The sequence below is a fragment of the Cottoperca gobio genome, chromosome 15 (genome assembly GCF_900634415.1).
Source record: "Cottoperca gobio chromosome 15, fCotGob3.1, whole genome shotgun sequence".
In the NCBI taxonomy this organism is placed as follows: Eukaryota; Metazoa; Chordata; class Actinopteri; order Perciformes; family Bovichtidae; genus Cottoperca; species Cottoperca gobio.
In genome coordinates this window covers 16128986-16145112 of record NC_041369.1, presented here as the reverse complement: position 1 = coordinate 16145112, position 16127 = coordinate 16128986, and the positions used below count along the sequence as shown (strand labels likewise).

Sequence of the window (16127 nt, the reverse complement as noted above, 5' to 3'; positions counted from 1 at the left end):
ATTAACCAAAAGAAGCAGAATGTAGTATGATAGGCAGGAACAGAAAGAAGACGTATTACTTAATTAATGATATGGTAAACAATGAGGCAAAACTATATGGAAATAACAACAAACAGATGGTAGACCCCGATATTAGGCAATGATGATTCATCTGCCTTTAGTGAAACATGTTGCGATTGTCCATAATTTCACAGTCATTCATCACAATTAGATTGGTTGCAATTAAAGGCTGCTATAGATTAGAGGATGTTATTACTGGTGCTTGGGGTAGACAGGACACAGTGTTTTATTCCATTATGTTGGATCTGCTTTGTGTGGAGGAATTATTTTGTTAAGTCAGAGAGATTTTGAAAAAATGACAATACGCTAAATGTATTTCACACCACAGCAAAACACATAACCAGAGTGGAGATACAAAGCTCTGCCAACACTGAACAATCCCTCAGCCTGCCGTTATAAGACGTCATTGCTTTTATTATAATGTATTCATTTTTTTAAGAATGCCCGTAGGATTTGGTATTGGTCCCTTTCGCAGGCAGTTTCATACTGTAGTTAAACTAATAATTAAATCCCAAATTCTGATTACTAACATAAATCTGTCCACCAAATGTAGCTGGAATCCAGAGGCACTGAAGAAAAGCCGCCGACGGTCTTAATTATTTCCTAAGTGGAGGAAATAACAAAGAAAATCTTTCCAGACCTTTATGGAACTTACGCATGCAATCTCTGTGATTCATATGACGGATGATTTATTTAATTAATGAAATTGCTTAGATACACAACAAGAAAACATCATCAGCGGCGCAGCGGGGGGGGGGTTTTGCACAGAGTTAGTGTGGATCCAGAGAGGAGGATGCTGTTAGTGCCTGGCTCTGAGCAACATGCTGGCTGGTGCTCAGGTACGCAACAAACCATGTGATGTGCTCAGTCCTTGCTGTGGCTTGAACAAAAACCTCATGCCAATACATCAGACAAAAACAAGATGGTGTCTGCAATATTCAGGACTCAAAATACAGACTCTCTCTTTCCACAGTGGAGCTGAAAGCTTGTGAGAATATTCAAGTATTCCGAGGAGACAAGGAGGTTATGTTTTAGGTTTGGTTTGTCTGCAGAAAAACTACTGGCTCAATTGTCATGAAACTTGGTGGAAGGGTCAAGCTCGGGCCAAAGAAGAACCCATTAAAATTTGAAGCGAATCCAAATCATGGGGTGGATACAAGCAATATTTTCACTTATGGAAACGGCCTGGAAACGGAGGTCTGTGCTCTCTGTGGGGCCTTTTAGTTTAACATTAATTAGACTCACATCCCAATTTTAAACAAGTTGATTATACCAAAATTGTACTTACTATACATATATATCTCATTAGGTCGCTGCTGAAAACATTTAAGTAACACGTAAGTGTTGCGTTTAATGAGCAGCAAAGGGCAACACCAACTACATTTATGGCACATTAAATTAAACTGGCCATTATAAAGAAAGGTCAGCTTGGCAGAAGTAACAAAGACCTGCGTCGGCTCAATAAAGAAAAAAGCTTACATTTGAAAGTTGACATTTTCACACTGAATAGCCTGCTTGGTGGGAAATGTCATTCTCACCTCAGCAAACCTACACTTATAGAAAGGTAAGCAATTATATAAGAATAAGCTTTAGGAATGCACTTTAATTGAGAGAACTTGGCTGTAAGTCTGAATATATACGTAAGCAGCAAAGTCCTGAATAAATATAAGCTGTTATTGATGGCTAGGGTTGCCTTGTCTGTACTTTTCAACCATCCTCCCATATGGCAGGTGCTTAGGCTGAGTTCACTGAACCTCAAAAGAAGCAATAAAAGTACTTTTAAGAACGCACACACATTACACAAGTGCAGTTTTCCTGGCCATTGCAGGTTTATATCAGGCAGGTTGAAATTATGTGAAATGTCAAAAGAAATACACTTCTAAAAGGAGAAACATGTCTTTCATCGCATGTGTTCATTCACAGAGTGACTGCGATTAAATCCCACACAAAACCCGCTCCATAAATCCATATACAGGCAACGCTAAATGACAACTCTCCGAAACCATGTAGTGGACATGAACTCAGTCAATCTATAGGTTATGTTAAGGGCTGATTGTCACGTATTGTACTTTTTGTTATGATAATTCTTCTCTATGTCTCCATAAAGGCTGGGAGGGAAATTTGATTCTTAACGTTTGGATGACGTCAACCCGGGGTTATCATTTGTACATTCTTTATGATGACACAAACCTTAAATTAAGGTTATTACAAAAGAGACAGCTGTTTTCTGGGTCTCCTGTTGCCAAGACAGAAATTTTGCTGAAAGTGAAAATGTTGGGGTGAGTGACGTTATGGATTCGGATGATGAAAGATGAAATGGACGATAATGGAAATAAGATTAAGAAAAGTTTCTCTCTTTCTTGATTCCGGATGGCTGGGATTATCTGTACAGATGTGGGAGGAACAAAGGTGAAGGAAGCATACCTTATGTCTGGAAATATGTGTGTGGGTGTGTGTCGTACAAAGATAGAGCACATACATTGCAAAGAAAGCTCCTCTGTATCTTTATCTGTGCTTTTTTTTTTATCATCTCTTCCTGTTTTTGAGTCTATATCACAACCTGTTTTTCTTCATGCCTCGCTATCCACTTTAGGAAAAGTCAAAATTCTTGGAAAGCTCCAGCAGTTTCAACCACAAAGGAAAAAAAAGAACACAGCCAAATGCTGACTGGCAATACGCTTTGCTAAACATTATTCAATATTAGGATTATAGATACTCAGTCAACATCCTGAGTAAAGAAGCTTTTTAAAACATTTGAGTGGAGTTTAGTTTTGTAACTCTCACAGTTTGGGGTCTGCGGTTGCATAAGACAATAGCTAAACCCACAACCCTCTGGTGGAGATGTCATATAACACCATCACACCATAGGATCATGACCACAGACATCAACCTCAAATGTCACAGCCTCAGAAAGGAAGAAATCAAACAGTTTGTCTTGACAACACTGCTGTATTGCGCTACAACAGGGGTAGCCAACGTGGTGCCCGCAGAGACCACGTGAGTCGCTCGCAGAACATGTTCTAAAAATAGCACTCGTCACCATGAAGCTCCGTCTAAAATTTGTATTTAATTGTTTTGCTGTTTTATTTTTTTAATCAATAACACTTGAATTACTATTTATTTTAAAATGACAATATTGAATATAGAATTTAAAAAACAAAAATGTTTTATATATATATATATGAACTCTGACCCTGTAAACTAAATCTCCATTTCCCTTTTCGCTGAGACAAGCTAGCGGGAGCAGCTACGGTGGGGCGCGAGGTGCGTTTTTTACGCTAAACACGACAGAAAAGCGAAAGAAAACAAATTATTACACTTCGGTACGTGTCACAAAGCTACCATGCTAACTACCATGCTAACTACCATGCTAACTAACTAACTAACTACCACCTGCAGCACTGCGGGCAGAACAAGCCGAAAGTTAAAGCTTTGGGCAGCAGCATCTCTTTTCACGAGGCCGGTGAACAAGTCACAGAAAGCATCGGAAGCTTCATTTAGAGCTGCACATTATTTAATAAAGTACAAGAAAGCCTTTTCGGACGGAGAGGTCTTGAAAGGTGAAATGATGGTTATTGAAAACACTGTTCAAAGACGAGAAGAAAGGTTCCGATGTGCATCTCCACTCTCTGATGTTACAAAGTTAGTGTTTGTACAAACAGGATATGATGTGAAGATGTGACAGTTAATGATTTCCTTGTTTTTGTTACAGAAGTGATGTTTTGTACTAAAATATAACTGGTGTGATTTTGAACAAAATGCTACAAATGTGCTCATTCATACAAAACTGTCAATAAAGATATTTACAAAAACATCAGATATGTGATAACTCTGACTTTCAAATGTTGAAATAGATTGAGAACATAAATAAATAATGTTGCATGTTTAAATATATCTGTTTCCTACCATGGTAAATCATTGTTAATAATCATTGTGAGGAATAATTAACATTAACATGTGATCAGACAGTCTCTTCACATATATGAATATTTATTATTATTAATGATAATATTATCATTAAAGGTGACCGGTGCAACTATGTTATTCAGGAAGTTTGTATCAAACAAGTAGCTCTTCGTATTTCTCAGTACCCTTGAAGTAGCTCTCAGTATCAAAAAGGTTGGTGACCCCTGCGCTACAAGGACATCCTGAAAAGCAGAGCTTAGGGCGAGCCGTAACTAAGTTTATGTCTCCGTAGCCTGCTGTGAGCAGCAAAGCTCTGGCCGTGTTAACTTGACCACTTGATTCCAATAATTTCTGTAATAAAAAAAAAAAAAGAAAATTATGATATCAGCCTAATTTAGACCGCATGAAAAATCCAGATCCAGATTCAAAGCAAAAATTGGACATTTTGGGAAATAATTTGCTTTGACGCGGAGAAAGTCAACATCGGCACTTCTGAAGCTCGAGTTATATCTCGTAACTTTCTGTAATCTCCGATGGTTGCCTGGCAACCGGTCCCAGCCAAGAAATAGTAAAATGGTAAATTAGCATTTTTATACTTTGGTTGTGGTTAGGGCTGTCAGGATATCAGATTTTCACAACACAGATTGACGTGGCCGGCACAATTCCCAATAACGATATTATCGCAATATTGTTAGAAAATCTGTAGAATTGTTTTTTATAATCAGTCAAGTACATCTTTAACTTTGATTAATGTGTCTCTTTTTACACCATATTATCATATGTGCAATGTGATATTAATATTTGGTCTCAGTATTGGTCATTACCGGTAAATCGTGACACCCCTAGTGGTGGTACGGATTAAACAAAACATTTTGTTACTGTTGCACAGAGCCAGGCTAGCTGTTTCCTATTGTTTCCAGTCTTTGTGCTAAGCTAATATAAGAGTGGTATAAACACGAGTAACGCATTTAAAAAAACAATTGATTGTACAATGAAGAAAAATCAATGTTGGTTACGTAACGCTGAACGTTTTGTAGCACTTTGACAAGTCCAAGGGACAATGCCAGATGGAAAAATGCAACTGAGATATTTTTGCAGTGAGAAAGTCAGACTTTTATTGAGTTGTCTTACCTAACTTATATTCCATACAGTGGATAGACATAGAGTGAGAGTGAGCAGCATTTCTGAGCTGTGTCTCTCATACATTATCTGCCATCTGGGAACTCTATCAGCTTTAAGACCCGGGCTTCATTTTTACTGTAATCAACAACAGATTCTCAGCTGCAACAAGAAACTAGATGTATGTCATTTGGGGTTTTTCCTATGGTGACTGCATGACCTATAAAACAGAACCGCAATCTCTCTGTACAATCAATCACCTAAGAAATGGCATACATAACACAGGGTGACATTGCAATGCTCTACTCATTCCTAAAAATGTATCATTTAGACAAATAGACCTCAAACTGTGCTGACATTTTTTTGGAGTCACTCTGGAACATTCACCAAGGATTTCTACACATCTAGCAAGAGTATGAGAACTACAGATTCAGCAGCACAAGGAGGATTTTTTTTCACGACTTGAAATGATGAGGAATGCAGTTGCTCAGCAGTCCTGCAGATATCTGACACCACTGTTGAGTAGCGTAGGAGAAAACCCCATTCATTTCCAGCTTCTGTATTCATTAACAGTAGATTCAGTATCAGCACGAGGGGGAAGGTATTCAGCCTCAATATACACACATTTCCAGTTTTCATATAACACTGGGTTTCAATTACCTGGGTGCCTCTGGTACGAGGGGAGGGCGAAAAATTGCACAACACAACTTTCAAGAGCTGATGTTGACCTAAGGAACAACCTTCTCTCCATCCCAGCCTCTGAAAGGATCCCCTCATGGTCTGAACTAAAGCTGTGTGCTCTCTAGGCTCCACTGATTTGGAGACACAGCAGTCCTTGAGTTTGTGAAAGACCACCCCTTAAAATGCTGGTTTAACTCAATGGTCAATTCTTGAGTGAGACACAGAGGCACCTTTTTGGCGCCACAGACTGGTTTCTGTGCACTATTATTACCACTGTTTGTATTCTTAAATACTGTTGTTGCTCTAAGTCTCCTCTGCCTGTATCGCTCTGTGAGTAGATGCAAGAAAACAAAACAGTAGACGCTTACAGTATGTTGAAAAGCCAGTTACAAAAACTCCCATTTAAGTTTCCATATCTAAACATACAGGATAAGGTTAATTTCTAGAGACGGTCATTAGAACTTCTTATGGTAAGCTGAAAGAATGTGGTAGATGGGGATCACTATGAGTGGATAATGTGTCTTCCATCTGCTGCTGCAAATTCTGCTTAAAAAAGACATTTAACACTTGGCAAGTGTTCTGTATCATGTCTTTGGTGGTTCACTGTCAAGAGTTATAGGGTTTTTCCTCTTTTATACAAGGAAACATGTTCTTGCTGAAACTGCACATACCAAACTGGATAAACTAAGGGTTTGAGCACGAGCAGCACAGTGCTGACCTTGCCCTTAATCCTCCTGCATATCAGAGACAGAACATTTGGAACGGCCAGTACACAGACAGCTGTCAAATTTGCAAAAACTAGCGATGCTTGAAAAAAGTCATTTCAGTTCTCTCATTCAGTATTATGGCAACACACCATTTGGTGCTATTATCTAGGCACATAAGAAAGTCAGCTGTGATTCTAATAAACTGTAAAATGAGGACTTAGCATTGTGAAACAATAAATACTGTAGACCGAGGCCTTCAAGGAGATACCAAATGTATTACCTTTACCAAGGTTATGTCCTTCCTGTTTGATAGCTCAAACAAGAATCTATGTTAGCAGCTCTTTGGGGTTGTACTTAGAAACAGCAGTACTTTGAGCTAGCTGCTAGCACGGCTTAAAACAATTGAAAGAACTAGTTATGTGATTGCCCAAAAAATTAATTCACTAAACTCTAGTAGTTGTCTGGATGACACACATACTGCCTTGTAAAATTGAATAGATACATTTAAATGTAAGAGTAATAGAAAGTCTGTGCTCTTGGAGTAAACTCAAAAAGAATTTGCCTCTCTGAACATCAAGCTCCTATTGAGCTGTGAGCCCTGAGATCATCTCGCTTCCAGCCTGAAGACGGAGAGCGAGACTTTATTGTATTGGTAGGTACATTTGTTTTCATGTGAAGGTAAAGAAGACATCCCACACATCCATCATGCCACGCTGAGGGCCAGACCTTCTTAATCTGTCAGGATTTGACTCAAGCAGCCTCTTTGTGCTCTCAGCCAGGAAGTCAAACATCACCTGCAGGATACCGATGTTATCTTCCAGCTTCTCTCTGGCTCACATTTATCAAATTTGAAATCTTTTGTGTTAGGGAGGACAAAAAAAGGGCAGTTTTATATAGATATGATTACTGTGACCCTTCTAGCTCTTCTTGAAATTCCACCCACTCCGCCCTGCTTAAGTAAGCTGGGTGGAGCAGTAGAGAGTCAATGCATACTGTACATGGGTGGTGCCAAGGGGTCTTTGGGGAACCGGAGGGACTGACGGATGTGAGCTGGCCTCTCAAAAACAGACAGGAATTCCTGGAGTTTATTTGGCAGATTGTAATTCATAGAGGCTGATGTAGACTTGGAATGGAGACAAGTTAAACCCTGACTGGTCCACAGAGAGAGATTTATTACACAGGACTGGGCACAATGTGCCTAACGCTGCCCTTGAGGTGTAGGCAAATCAGCTGCAATGAGTACAATATTTACAGAAGTGACTGCAAATTATTCTTTCCTTTTCCTACATACTACTCCATTAAAGGGCAAAGTTTAAACCACTGAATGCAGAGCATTTGAACTGACCAACAAGGCTGCTAGCTTAGCTTTGGTTAACATCTCTTCAATATAATGTAAACTGAGGAGGCATCCTGGAGGATCCATTAAGCCATTATAATGAACCAACCTCTCTGAACCACTAACTTTGGCAGGAAATGGCTTTTTCCATTTTCTCCCCGAGTTTCTCCCTGCACTACTCTCTCCTCCTGAGCCAGCATCTCCCCCTGGCAAACTGTCATAAAATAGACAAATCAAATAGCTGCAGAGAGACTGAGGACAGAATCAAAAAACACATTTTTGTTGTTTTGACAATAATAAATTGTAATTTCTATAACATTTTCTCTTTTAGGTTAAGCCATGCATTTATTTTTAAATGGTTTTAGCCAATAGTGGGTCCTGTGTGAGTATTATTCCTAAAATCCTGCATGCTACTACAGAACATCAAGCAGTCATTGGTCTACCCTGATGATTTACAGCATACTGCACCTACTGTACATCAAACCCAACAGAAATCAATACAAAATACTGTACCAACTGAAACAAAAGCCAAGACACAAACTGTATCGTCACTGCAATGGAAAATACTGCCTTGGCTCGGAGCAGCAGGCTGGAAAAGTGGAGAAAGCTGAGCTCTCTTATAGGCCTGACCTAGATACGCTGCCCTGTCGAAGGCATATATTATCTAATCCAAGGTAAGGAAAAGTCGATAACTGCTCTGGGCAGCAGTCACGACCAAAGTCTATGGTACAGTAGCTTTAACAGCAGGGCTTCTGTTGAAGGACTGGGGTGAATGGCAAAAAATAATACAGAGCTGTAGTTTTCCCTTTCTACTGTAGATCTGTCACTGTTACACTCTCAAAGTCTCACACCTTCGCGTACAGAACCCGCCAAACACACAATGCTGAAACAAATATAGAAGGCAATATGACAGCATACAGATATGTTCCACTCACTGCATCCAAAGACTCTGCAGGGAGAACCCATGCTGGTTGAAATGTACATGGCTTTAAAGGAAAATATGTGACTATAGCTGGAGGCTCGATAAAAGTAAATTCAATCCTTTAATCATTACAAATGTAATAGACACCTTTTAGTACATCTAACGCAGCATATTCTCTACTTAGCTCTGTAACACACAGACCAATCTGTCAGAACCCATTAAAGGGCTTTGTACTTATCCTGCGAGGGAATGGATGCTAAATCAAATGAGCTCTGAAATCTTCTTAGCACACACCTGGTCTTGTTAGTATTGGCAAAGGGTAATGGAGTGATGTCACGCAGCCAAATGGAGCAGATTTAGCTGACTTACATTGCAGAAGGTGTTGAGATTTCAGTTAAATGCTAGCTGTGCTGCTGGAAACAGTCTCCATTCCAAGATGTAGGGGTAGGGGGGGAGGGTATTTACTTTCAGATCTCTGTGAAAGTGTCCGTCAGTGTATAATAAAACTGTCAAATAGCCTTAGGATGTGTTTTAAGGAGCCTGTAGTCTACTGTTTTGCTTTCTAGAAACTCGTGACAATTCCAACCAAATCAGAGATGAATGAATGAGGTGAGGTGAGAGCTGCAACACAATATAGCCTCTACATCAGAGAAGAGGATGAAACAAAGCAATAATAACATGGAAACTAAGCTAGGGTAATAACACAGGAGCCTGGAAATCATAAATCTGCAATGAGACCATTGAAGTGCAGGAGTTTAACATTCTGCATGGATCAACAACACACACATCAACCACCATAACTTTGCACATCAGGCAGCTGAAATACAAAAGTGAAGGGGCCTCTACTTAAAAGCACATGACCATGGAGTTCAACTTCATGGAGGAAAGCTCTCGTATAAGGCCCCCCGATAAAAGGACTTCAAGGTGTTGGAATATCCGCCTCACTGTGGCTCCCCATTGGGTTGAAATCCTACTAGAGCAGGGAGTGAAAACAAATACATGAACCTGAAGGCAGGACATGTGACACTTCAAAGCGATCCTACTCTACAGAGCCTCTTCCTTAAGGCCAGTGTGGCATGGCAGTTCACTCACACCCATCATGAAACCCAAGTCCAATTGCCTTCCTGGTCACTATTTCTTCCGTCCCCATCCACCCGCTGAAGAACACATGAGTCCCATTACAGTTTTACTGTCTCAGCACACCATTAAAGCTCAACGTCAGACCTTGTTACCGGGCCTATACCTCTCCGGTAACTCTTGTGCTTCGTAAAGCAAATTCCCTCCAAAATAAAAGTGATTTGGGCAGGTGCTTAGACATTGGTGTCAGTAATAGTTGCCGTTTTTATTTATATTTACCCAAAGACACATGATTTGATACTCTTGATATTGACAGCACATAACATGCATAACAGTAGTTTTTCTGGTGTCATTGTGTCATACAATCTACAAAACTATCTCACCAGTTTTAATTTGACTGCATTTTAAATATAGATATTATATATTGTATTTCAGTTAAATCATATACATTCGCTGAAACAATAATGAAGGTGTCTTTGTGTCTTCTTCCACACAAAATAGATGCAAGTTCCTTGAAGAATAACAGCATTTTCACAGAATATCATGAAGTTGTACTTTACATCAGCATGCTACTGACTCGTTAAACGTTAAATATTGTCAAACTGAGTCATATTTATCCTAAAACATGATTTTGGCCCTGTTTGCTAGCTCTTTCCAGAGGTTAAACAGCTGACTAAGGATTCTCTGCAGCTGGCATTTGTAAATCCGGCGTAGTGAGGTGGAATAATTAATACGAGTCTGGAAGACATTCCTCTTGCTAGAGGCAACATTCTGGCCCCCGGCCTAAACCAACAGTGGGAAAAAACAGGGCTGACTGCAGGCCAAAGTGAGCCTCCAGATGGGGCTAAGTAACAGCTAGCTGTGGACAAAGGAGGTGAGAGGGTTGTGTTAGGGAAACGCCGACAGTCAGCATGTTGGAGGAACTATGGACTCAATCATGAAAGAGTTTGTTTTTGTCCGACATGCATGCTGCCTTTTCTTGCTCAACATGTCTGTGCTGTACTTTTGTTTTGATTACTCACCACTCTCGCTCTTTTCAATGACGTCGACCACCTCGCCCGCTTGAAGGCTGATTTCTGCAGGCTCTTGTTTCTCGTAACTGGCCACCACCACATACTGTTCCAGGAGCATGGGATCCGAAGCGTCCAGACCTGGGGTTGATGGGAAAAAACATGCTGTCAGCCAGCTGCCAGCCATAGGTCCACGAGAACGACTGCTGGGCACTCGTTGTGCCATAGGCCACTTTGTCTGTAGAGCTCAGCCAATCACAATATTCACAGGGCTCAGTGCATCTTCCTGAGAGTCTAGCCATAGAGCTGCATCCCCCTCCAGCCCAACAACAAGGGCAATGGAGATGCTGAAAGTCTAGGAAAGGAATCTCCCATCCAAAAAGTGAAGTATCAAGCAGTCAAGTGCAGAAAATCCATTCTGTGTTACTGAAGGGGCCTCATCCCGGTTGTCCGACAAAGCTGGGACCAGGTCAGCAGATGCAGGTAGGCACATTAACACAGTGGAAAGAGGAACAGCATTGAGAAAGCAGAAGGAGCTGTAGTAGTGATAGAAAAGTTAGCTTAAGCCAGCTGAGGACAGGACAGTAGAGTGGGAGAAAGAAATGGTTTCCCTTGGAAAATAAACCATCTGCTAAAAAGCCTCCTTCTCCTCAGTTGGGGCTGGAGCTGGAGGGAGAGTAGGGGGTTGTGTACGCCAATCATAAGAGTCGGCACTAGAGGCCTTAAATAGAACCAGATGAAGGGGCTGGAGCTCAGCTCAGAGGGATGGCCCTCTGTCTCCATGAAACACTAGAGCTCTGACTACAGCGTGCAGCCCAGCCAATGGAAACCTTCCTTTCTGTACTTCATGTGTTAACCATGTAAACACCAGCAGTGACTTAGTTTTGTCACAGTTTGTGCTTGCTTTCTTAACTTGGTCACGTCCACTACTTAATCAAAGTTTGGTCACTCAACTACATGGATACCTTGTTAAAGACAAAAACATGTGGTATCATTTGTGTATAAAGTGTATAAAAATCAAAAGTGTATAATGCCCGTTAGATTACAAACATCTACAAGATCTTTCGCCCCACATGAGTAAGGCTGCATCAACGCAGCCCAGCTGAAGCCTTAATTGTGAAGAATCCCTAAAACAAGCATAGCTGAAGGCCCTAAAGCAGATCTAACAAGCATCAGCTGGAATCCAGACAAACCCACAGCTGACATTACACATTAACAAGAGCTTGGGCTGACCACTGAGTTCAAAGCTTGAGACAGAAGGGAGCTACTGTCTGCACACTTTAGATTATATCTGTTTACACTAATAACGCTGCTACATTGGATACACAATGTACTTTTATGGTGTGTTTGACTAACAAGATCTGCAAACACAGTACAGATCACAATCTCTATTTATGGTCTCGTGCTGCTTTTACTAAGTGCCATCAGTTACTTTAGTGTAACATTAAATATGTGAACTCTTGACTCACATAATCAACAAATACTTCAAGCAAAATGATGTCACAAGAAGAAGAGAAGAGCCAAGATGTGGTACAGACAGTTTCTGGAAATAGGAAATCATTTAATCGTGAGGATGGAAAATAAGGAAAATGCAGTCCAATAGATGGAAGGTTTGACACTTAGATAAGGAATGATTGAGACAACTTGGATTAAAATGTAATTTCTCCAACCTGACCTGGTGACAGTCCTTCAGACTGAAGATTAACATTTCTCTCTCAGGATAATATTGTGCAGTCAATTTGGAGCTCATAACTCATGAGGATGAACTCAGCACCATTAGCATCTCAAATGCTAAAACTGCCAAAGAGTCTGACACTGGATTACTGTGGTTGGGCTGCGGTTAAAGAAGCGTCACGTTATTCATGAAAGATGCTTTGCCAAACCACAAAGTTGGGTGCAGAAACACTGGAAAGAACATATTATTTAAATTCTGGATATTGCCTTCTTGTTCTTCAAAGTATAATATGTCAGCAGATGACTTTAGTTACAGCAAACAGTGATATTTGTTTTGACATTGACACTTTTCTTGGTAATGTGTCGTTTGTTTCAAATCACGGATCAATAAGCGCTGATCAATAATAATTACAGCTCAAGAGGACTGACTCAAACATGTTTAGCTGTAACTCTTAGACGATTTTTAGCAGTAATTCAAATGACGGTCAGTACTTATTGATAACTTATTGGCTTATTGATTTCATAAGTCAGTCATTTCACTTTCATTTAGGGTAGATTTGTGCATGTCTTCCACTTTACTACATTTTAAAAGGGATTTTCATATATCACATGTAGTTTGGCCTTTTAAACGTGTAAATCAAAGTCTCAGTCATCACCTTTGGTCTTAGCTTGTCTACAGATGTATTAGTATGCATCAAATTTACTGGTTGTAATTTAAATACGCTGCTCTTTACTTTTTCATGAGCAGTAATTTTCCCTCTACCTTGAAATAAAATATAGTTGGGGAGCCGAATTTTAAATAAAACTGCTATCCTTCATTGTCTCTTGTCAAAAAAAAAAAGAAACACACACGCCAACAATATAATTTTAAGACCGATGCACATAAAATTCAGCAGGTCATGATCTCATAAAGCCATAATCTATATAAAATGATGTGAATGGATGTTTCTACAACCAATAATTAATGAATGCCGTGAGTGAACTATAAATCTGAGACCTGAGTGAGTAAAGACTTTGTCAGCAAAGTCAATAGGCCTGAAAAACAAAAGCTAATATTTCAGCCTCATTCAGGAAATGAAATGTTTTGCAACAGCAGGAAGACAGAGCCAGAACAAGGAGAACGTGTGTGAGGAAAATGGGGTGAAAAAGTCTCGAACAGGATAGGTCTAATTTCAAATGAACTGTGTAAAGAGGGCTATAAAGTAACATGAGCTACATAAATTACTGTGAACAAATCAAGGTCTCAATGAAAAGCATTAGCCCAGTAAAGTTAAAGTACTTCAATCAGTCACTTCCTGAAAAAAGGTGATTTCAAATACTGTTCAGTGTTATAGAGCAGTGATTTCCAACCACGAGTACTTCTACAGTTGCCAGAGGGTATGTGGAACAGCTCACCTTATTTAAAATAAAAAATTGCAATTATGATTTCAATTAATATATTCACATAAATCAGCTCAAAATAGCTGCATGAAAACTATTGGAGACAAAGGTTGAAACAGCTAGTAAGGAGGAAAAAGTTAGCTAAAAGCGGCAGTTGCAAACTGAGACAAACCAATCTTTCCATTGACAGCTCAATTGTATGATACAAATACCATAAAATATTCACTTTTATATCAAATGATATTGAATGTATTACATGATTGGTGGTGTTCATGAAGAGGTACGTAAGTCCATGTGATTGGGCTGTGGAGATGCGTCTGACAAAAAAAGGTTGGGAACCATTATAGAGTGAGTGCAAGCTTGCATGTGAAAAAAATCTATATCATTCTGTAAGTGTGTGCATAACGTAGATGTTAAGTATTTATGAGCTTTGAAAAGAAAAGTATTTTCTTCTTGGCTTCCGTCAGATAGCCCTATTAGACACTCACTGTGTTTATATCCCTCCTCACTCAGATTTATACATGTGCTTCCTGCTCCCACCCTTGCACTCCCAGACGTCCTAACTCTATCCAACCCCCAACCCCACCCCCACTCGCCAATCATCAACTCCATCCAAAGATGATGACAGTTAGGAACTTTGCAATAATTCACCACCAAGAGGAATGAAACAGGGAGTCTCGTCTACCCATTTATACCTAGAACTTTTTCTTTGTGAGAGATTTTTCAGGATCAATCATTTTGGTTAATTTGGTTGGCATTGGCCTCTATGTATTAGTGCCATATTTTGAACCCTGGGGTAGCTTTATGAGAACAGAACTGGGTTGAGAGGAGTTACATTTGGCTAAGTGGAATGCCTTTGTTTGGCTCATCAGCAGCAGATGTGCAGTTGGATTAGAAAAGGACACAGGACTGCTGATGAATGTAGTACAGATGTACTCATGTCATTGAATCAGTATGTGGCCCTGAGGGAGAAAGGGCAGACCACAAACAAGTAGGACAGAAACTTTCAGCAAAATCAACTTACAGTAAGACAGCCTTCACAAGGCTGTTAAAAACTGTTGAATATCTTAATTATTTTTCACTCGATCTGCTGTTTCTCTGAGTATTTTAGGTCTAGATAAAAGTGTATACGTCATAGAAGTCAAAAGAAAAAGGTACAACAAAAGGTTTCAACAGCCGAGGTTTGGAAAAATGTAAAACACATTGTTTACGTCCATGTTTACACTTCTTCTTTGTTGCCTTTATTGGCGCATTGCTCCATTAGTTGAAAGGTTACCACCACCAACTGTAACCACCGTGCATGTGCGGTTACAGTTGGTGGTGATAAAAAAACAGGGACTCGTAAAACATCACTCCATCGCGCTGCTCGAGGTAAGAAACTCCACAGGGAACCTACAACTTTAGTAGTTAGCATTACACTGGATGTTGCAGATAAAGATGGTTTCCAAAAAGTCTGGAATCAGAAGGAAACTGCTAATAAAGTAAGTGGCACTTCAAACCAACTCTCCACTTCATCAGGTTTTCCATTAGAACATTTGACGCCTTTAACACTTCTGTAATGTGTGAAGCAAAACGCTAGTCCAAGAAAAACTTTAGCTTATCCATATGACTGGACCTATACAACATTACAAATAAGTAAATAAACAAACATGTCTGATCTCATTCATTAACGAACATTTTCTGTCTTGAACATGGTGTTTTGAGCAAAAAGCTTACAGTAAGTTCTGCCTGCAGGGTGGAAGTCCACTGTGACAAATGGTCACTTATCAGGAACAGAGAGGCCTCTATTGGATCTGCTCTCTGCTAGGAGTGGGAGGAGCTTCGACCCTGCCAGAGTTAAGTTGTAACTTTAGGACTGACGTTAAAGCTGTATCTATGAAATGACCATGACTTTTAAAACAAAAACAAAATAATGAAACATTTGATTTAAACCTGGTTTAACCCACAAAATGAATCTTTCGGCTACTGTGAGACTCATTGTGCACAGAAGAGTGGGGGCTGTTCATTGAGGAAGAAGCCGCTGAAACAGTGTGCGGTTGTAAAAGTGAGTTGGAAGTGCTCATTTGCCTTAATGATTTCCTACGCCTGTTTAAAATCGTATCCATCTGCAAATACAAACAAACACGCATACCTCTTGACCCACCCCGCCGTCTAACTCGTGAACACATTAACCCTTTTCCTCCCAACAAACATGCGCATACCCACATACAGTGTGTAAACACCCACAAGGACACAACCTCATGCACACATACACA

At 39.9% G+C, this 16127-nt stretch overlaps 1 protein-coding gene across 3 annotated transcripts in view; it reads right to left on the bottom strand.

Annotated features, from left to right (window-relative positions):
* The window catches only part of LOC115020028 (SH3 and PX domain-containing protein 2A-like), a 49630-nt gene that overhangs the window by 10802 nt on the left and 22701 nt on the right, over window positions 1-16127 (bottom strand). For all 3 annotated transcript variants that reach the window (XM_029449866.1, XM_029449867.1, XM_029449868.1), the window contains one exon: window positions 10831-10959. In XM_029449866.1, the coding sequence (XP_029305726.1) occupies window positions 10831-10959 (129 nt within the window). The remainder of the gene's footprint in view (window positions 1-10830; window positions 10960-16127) is intronic.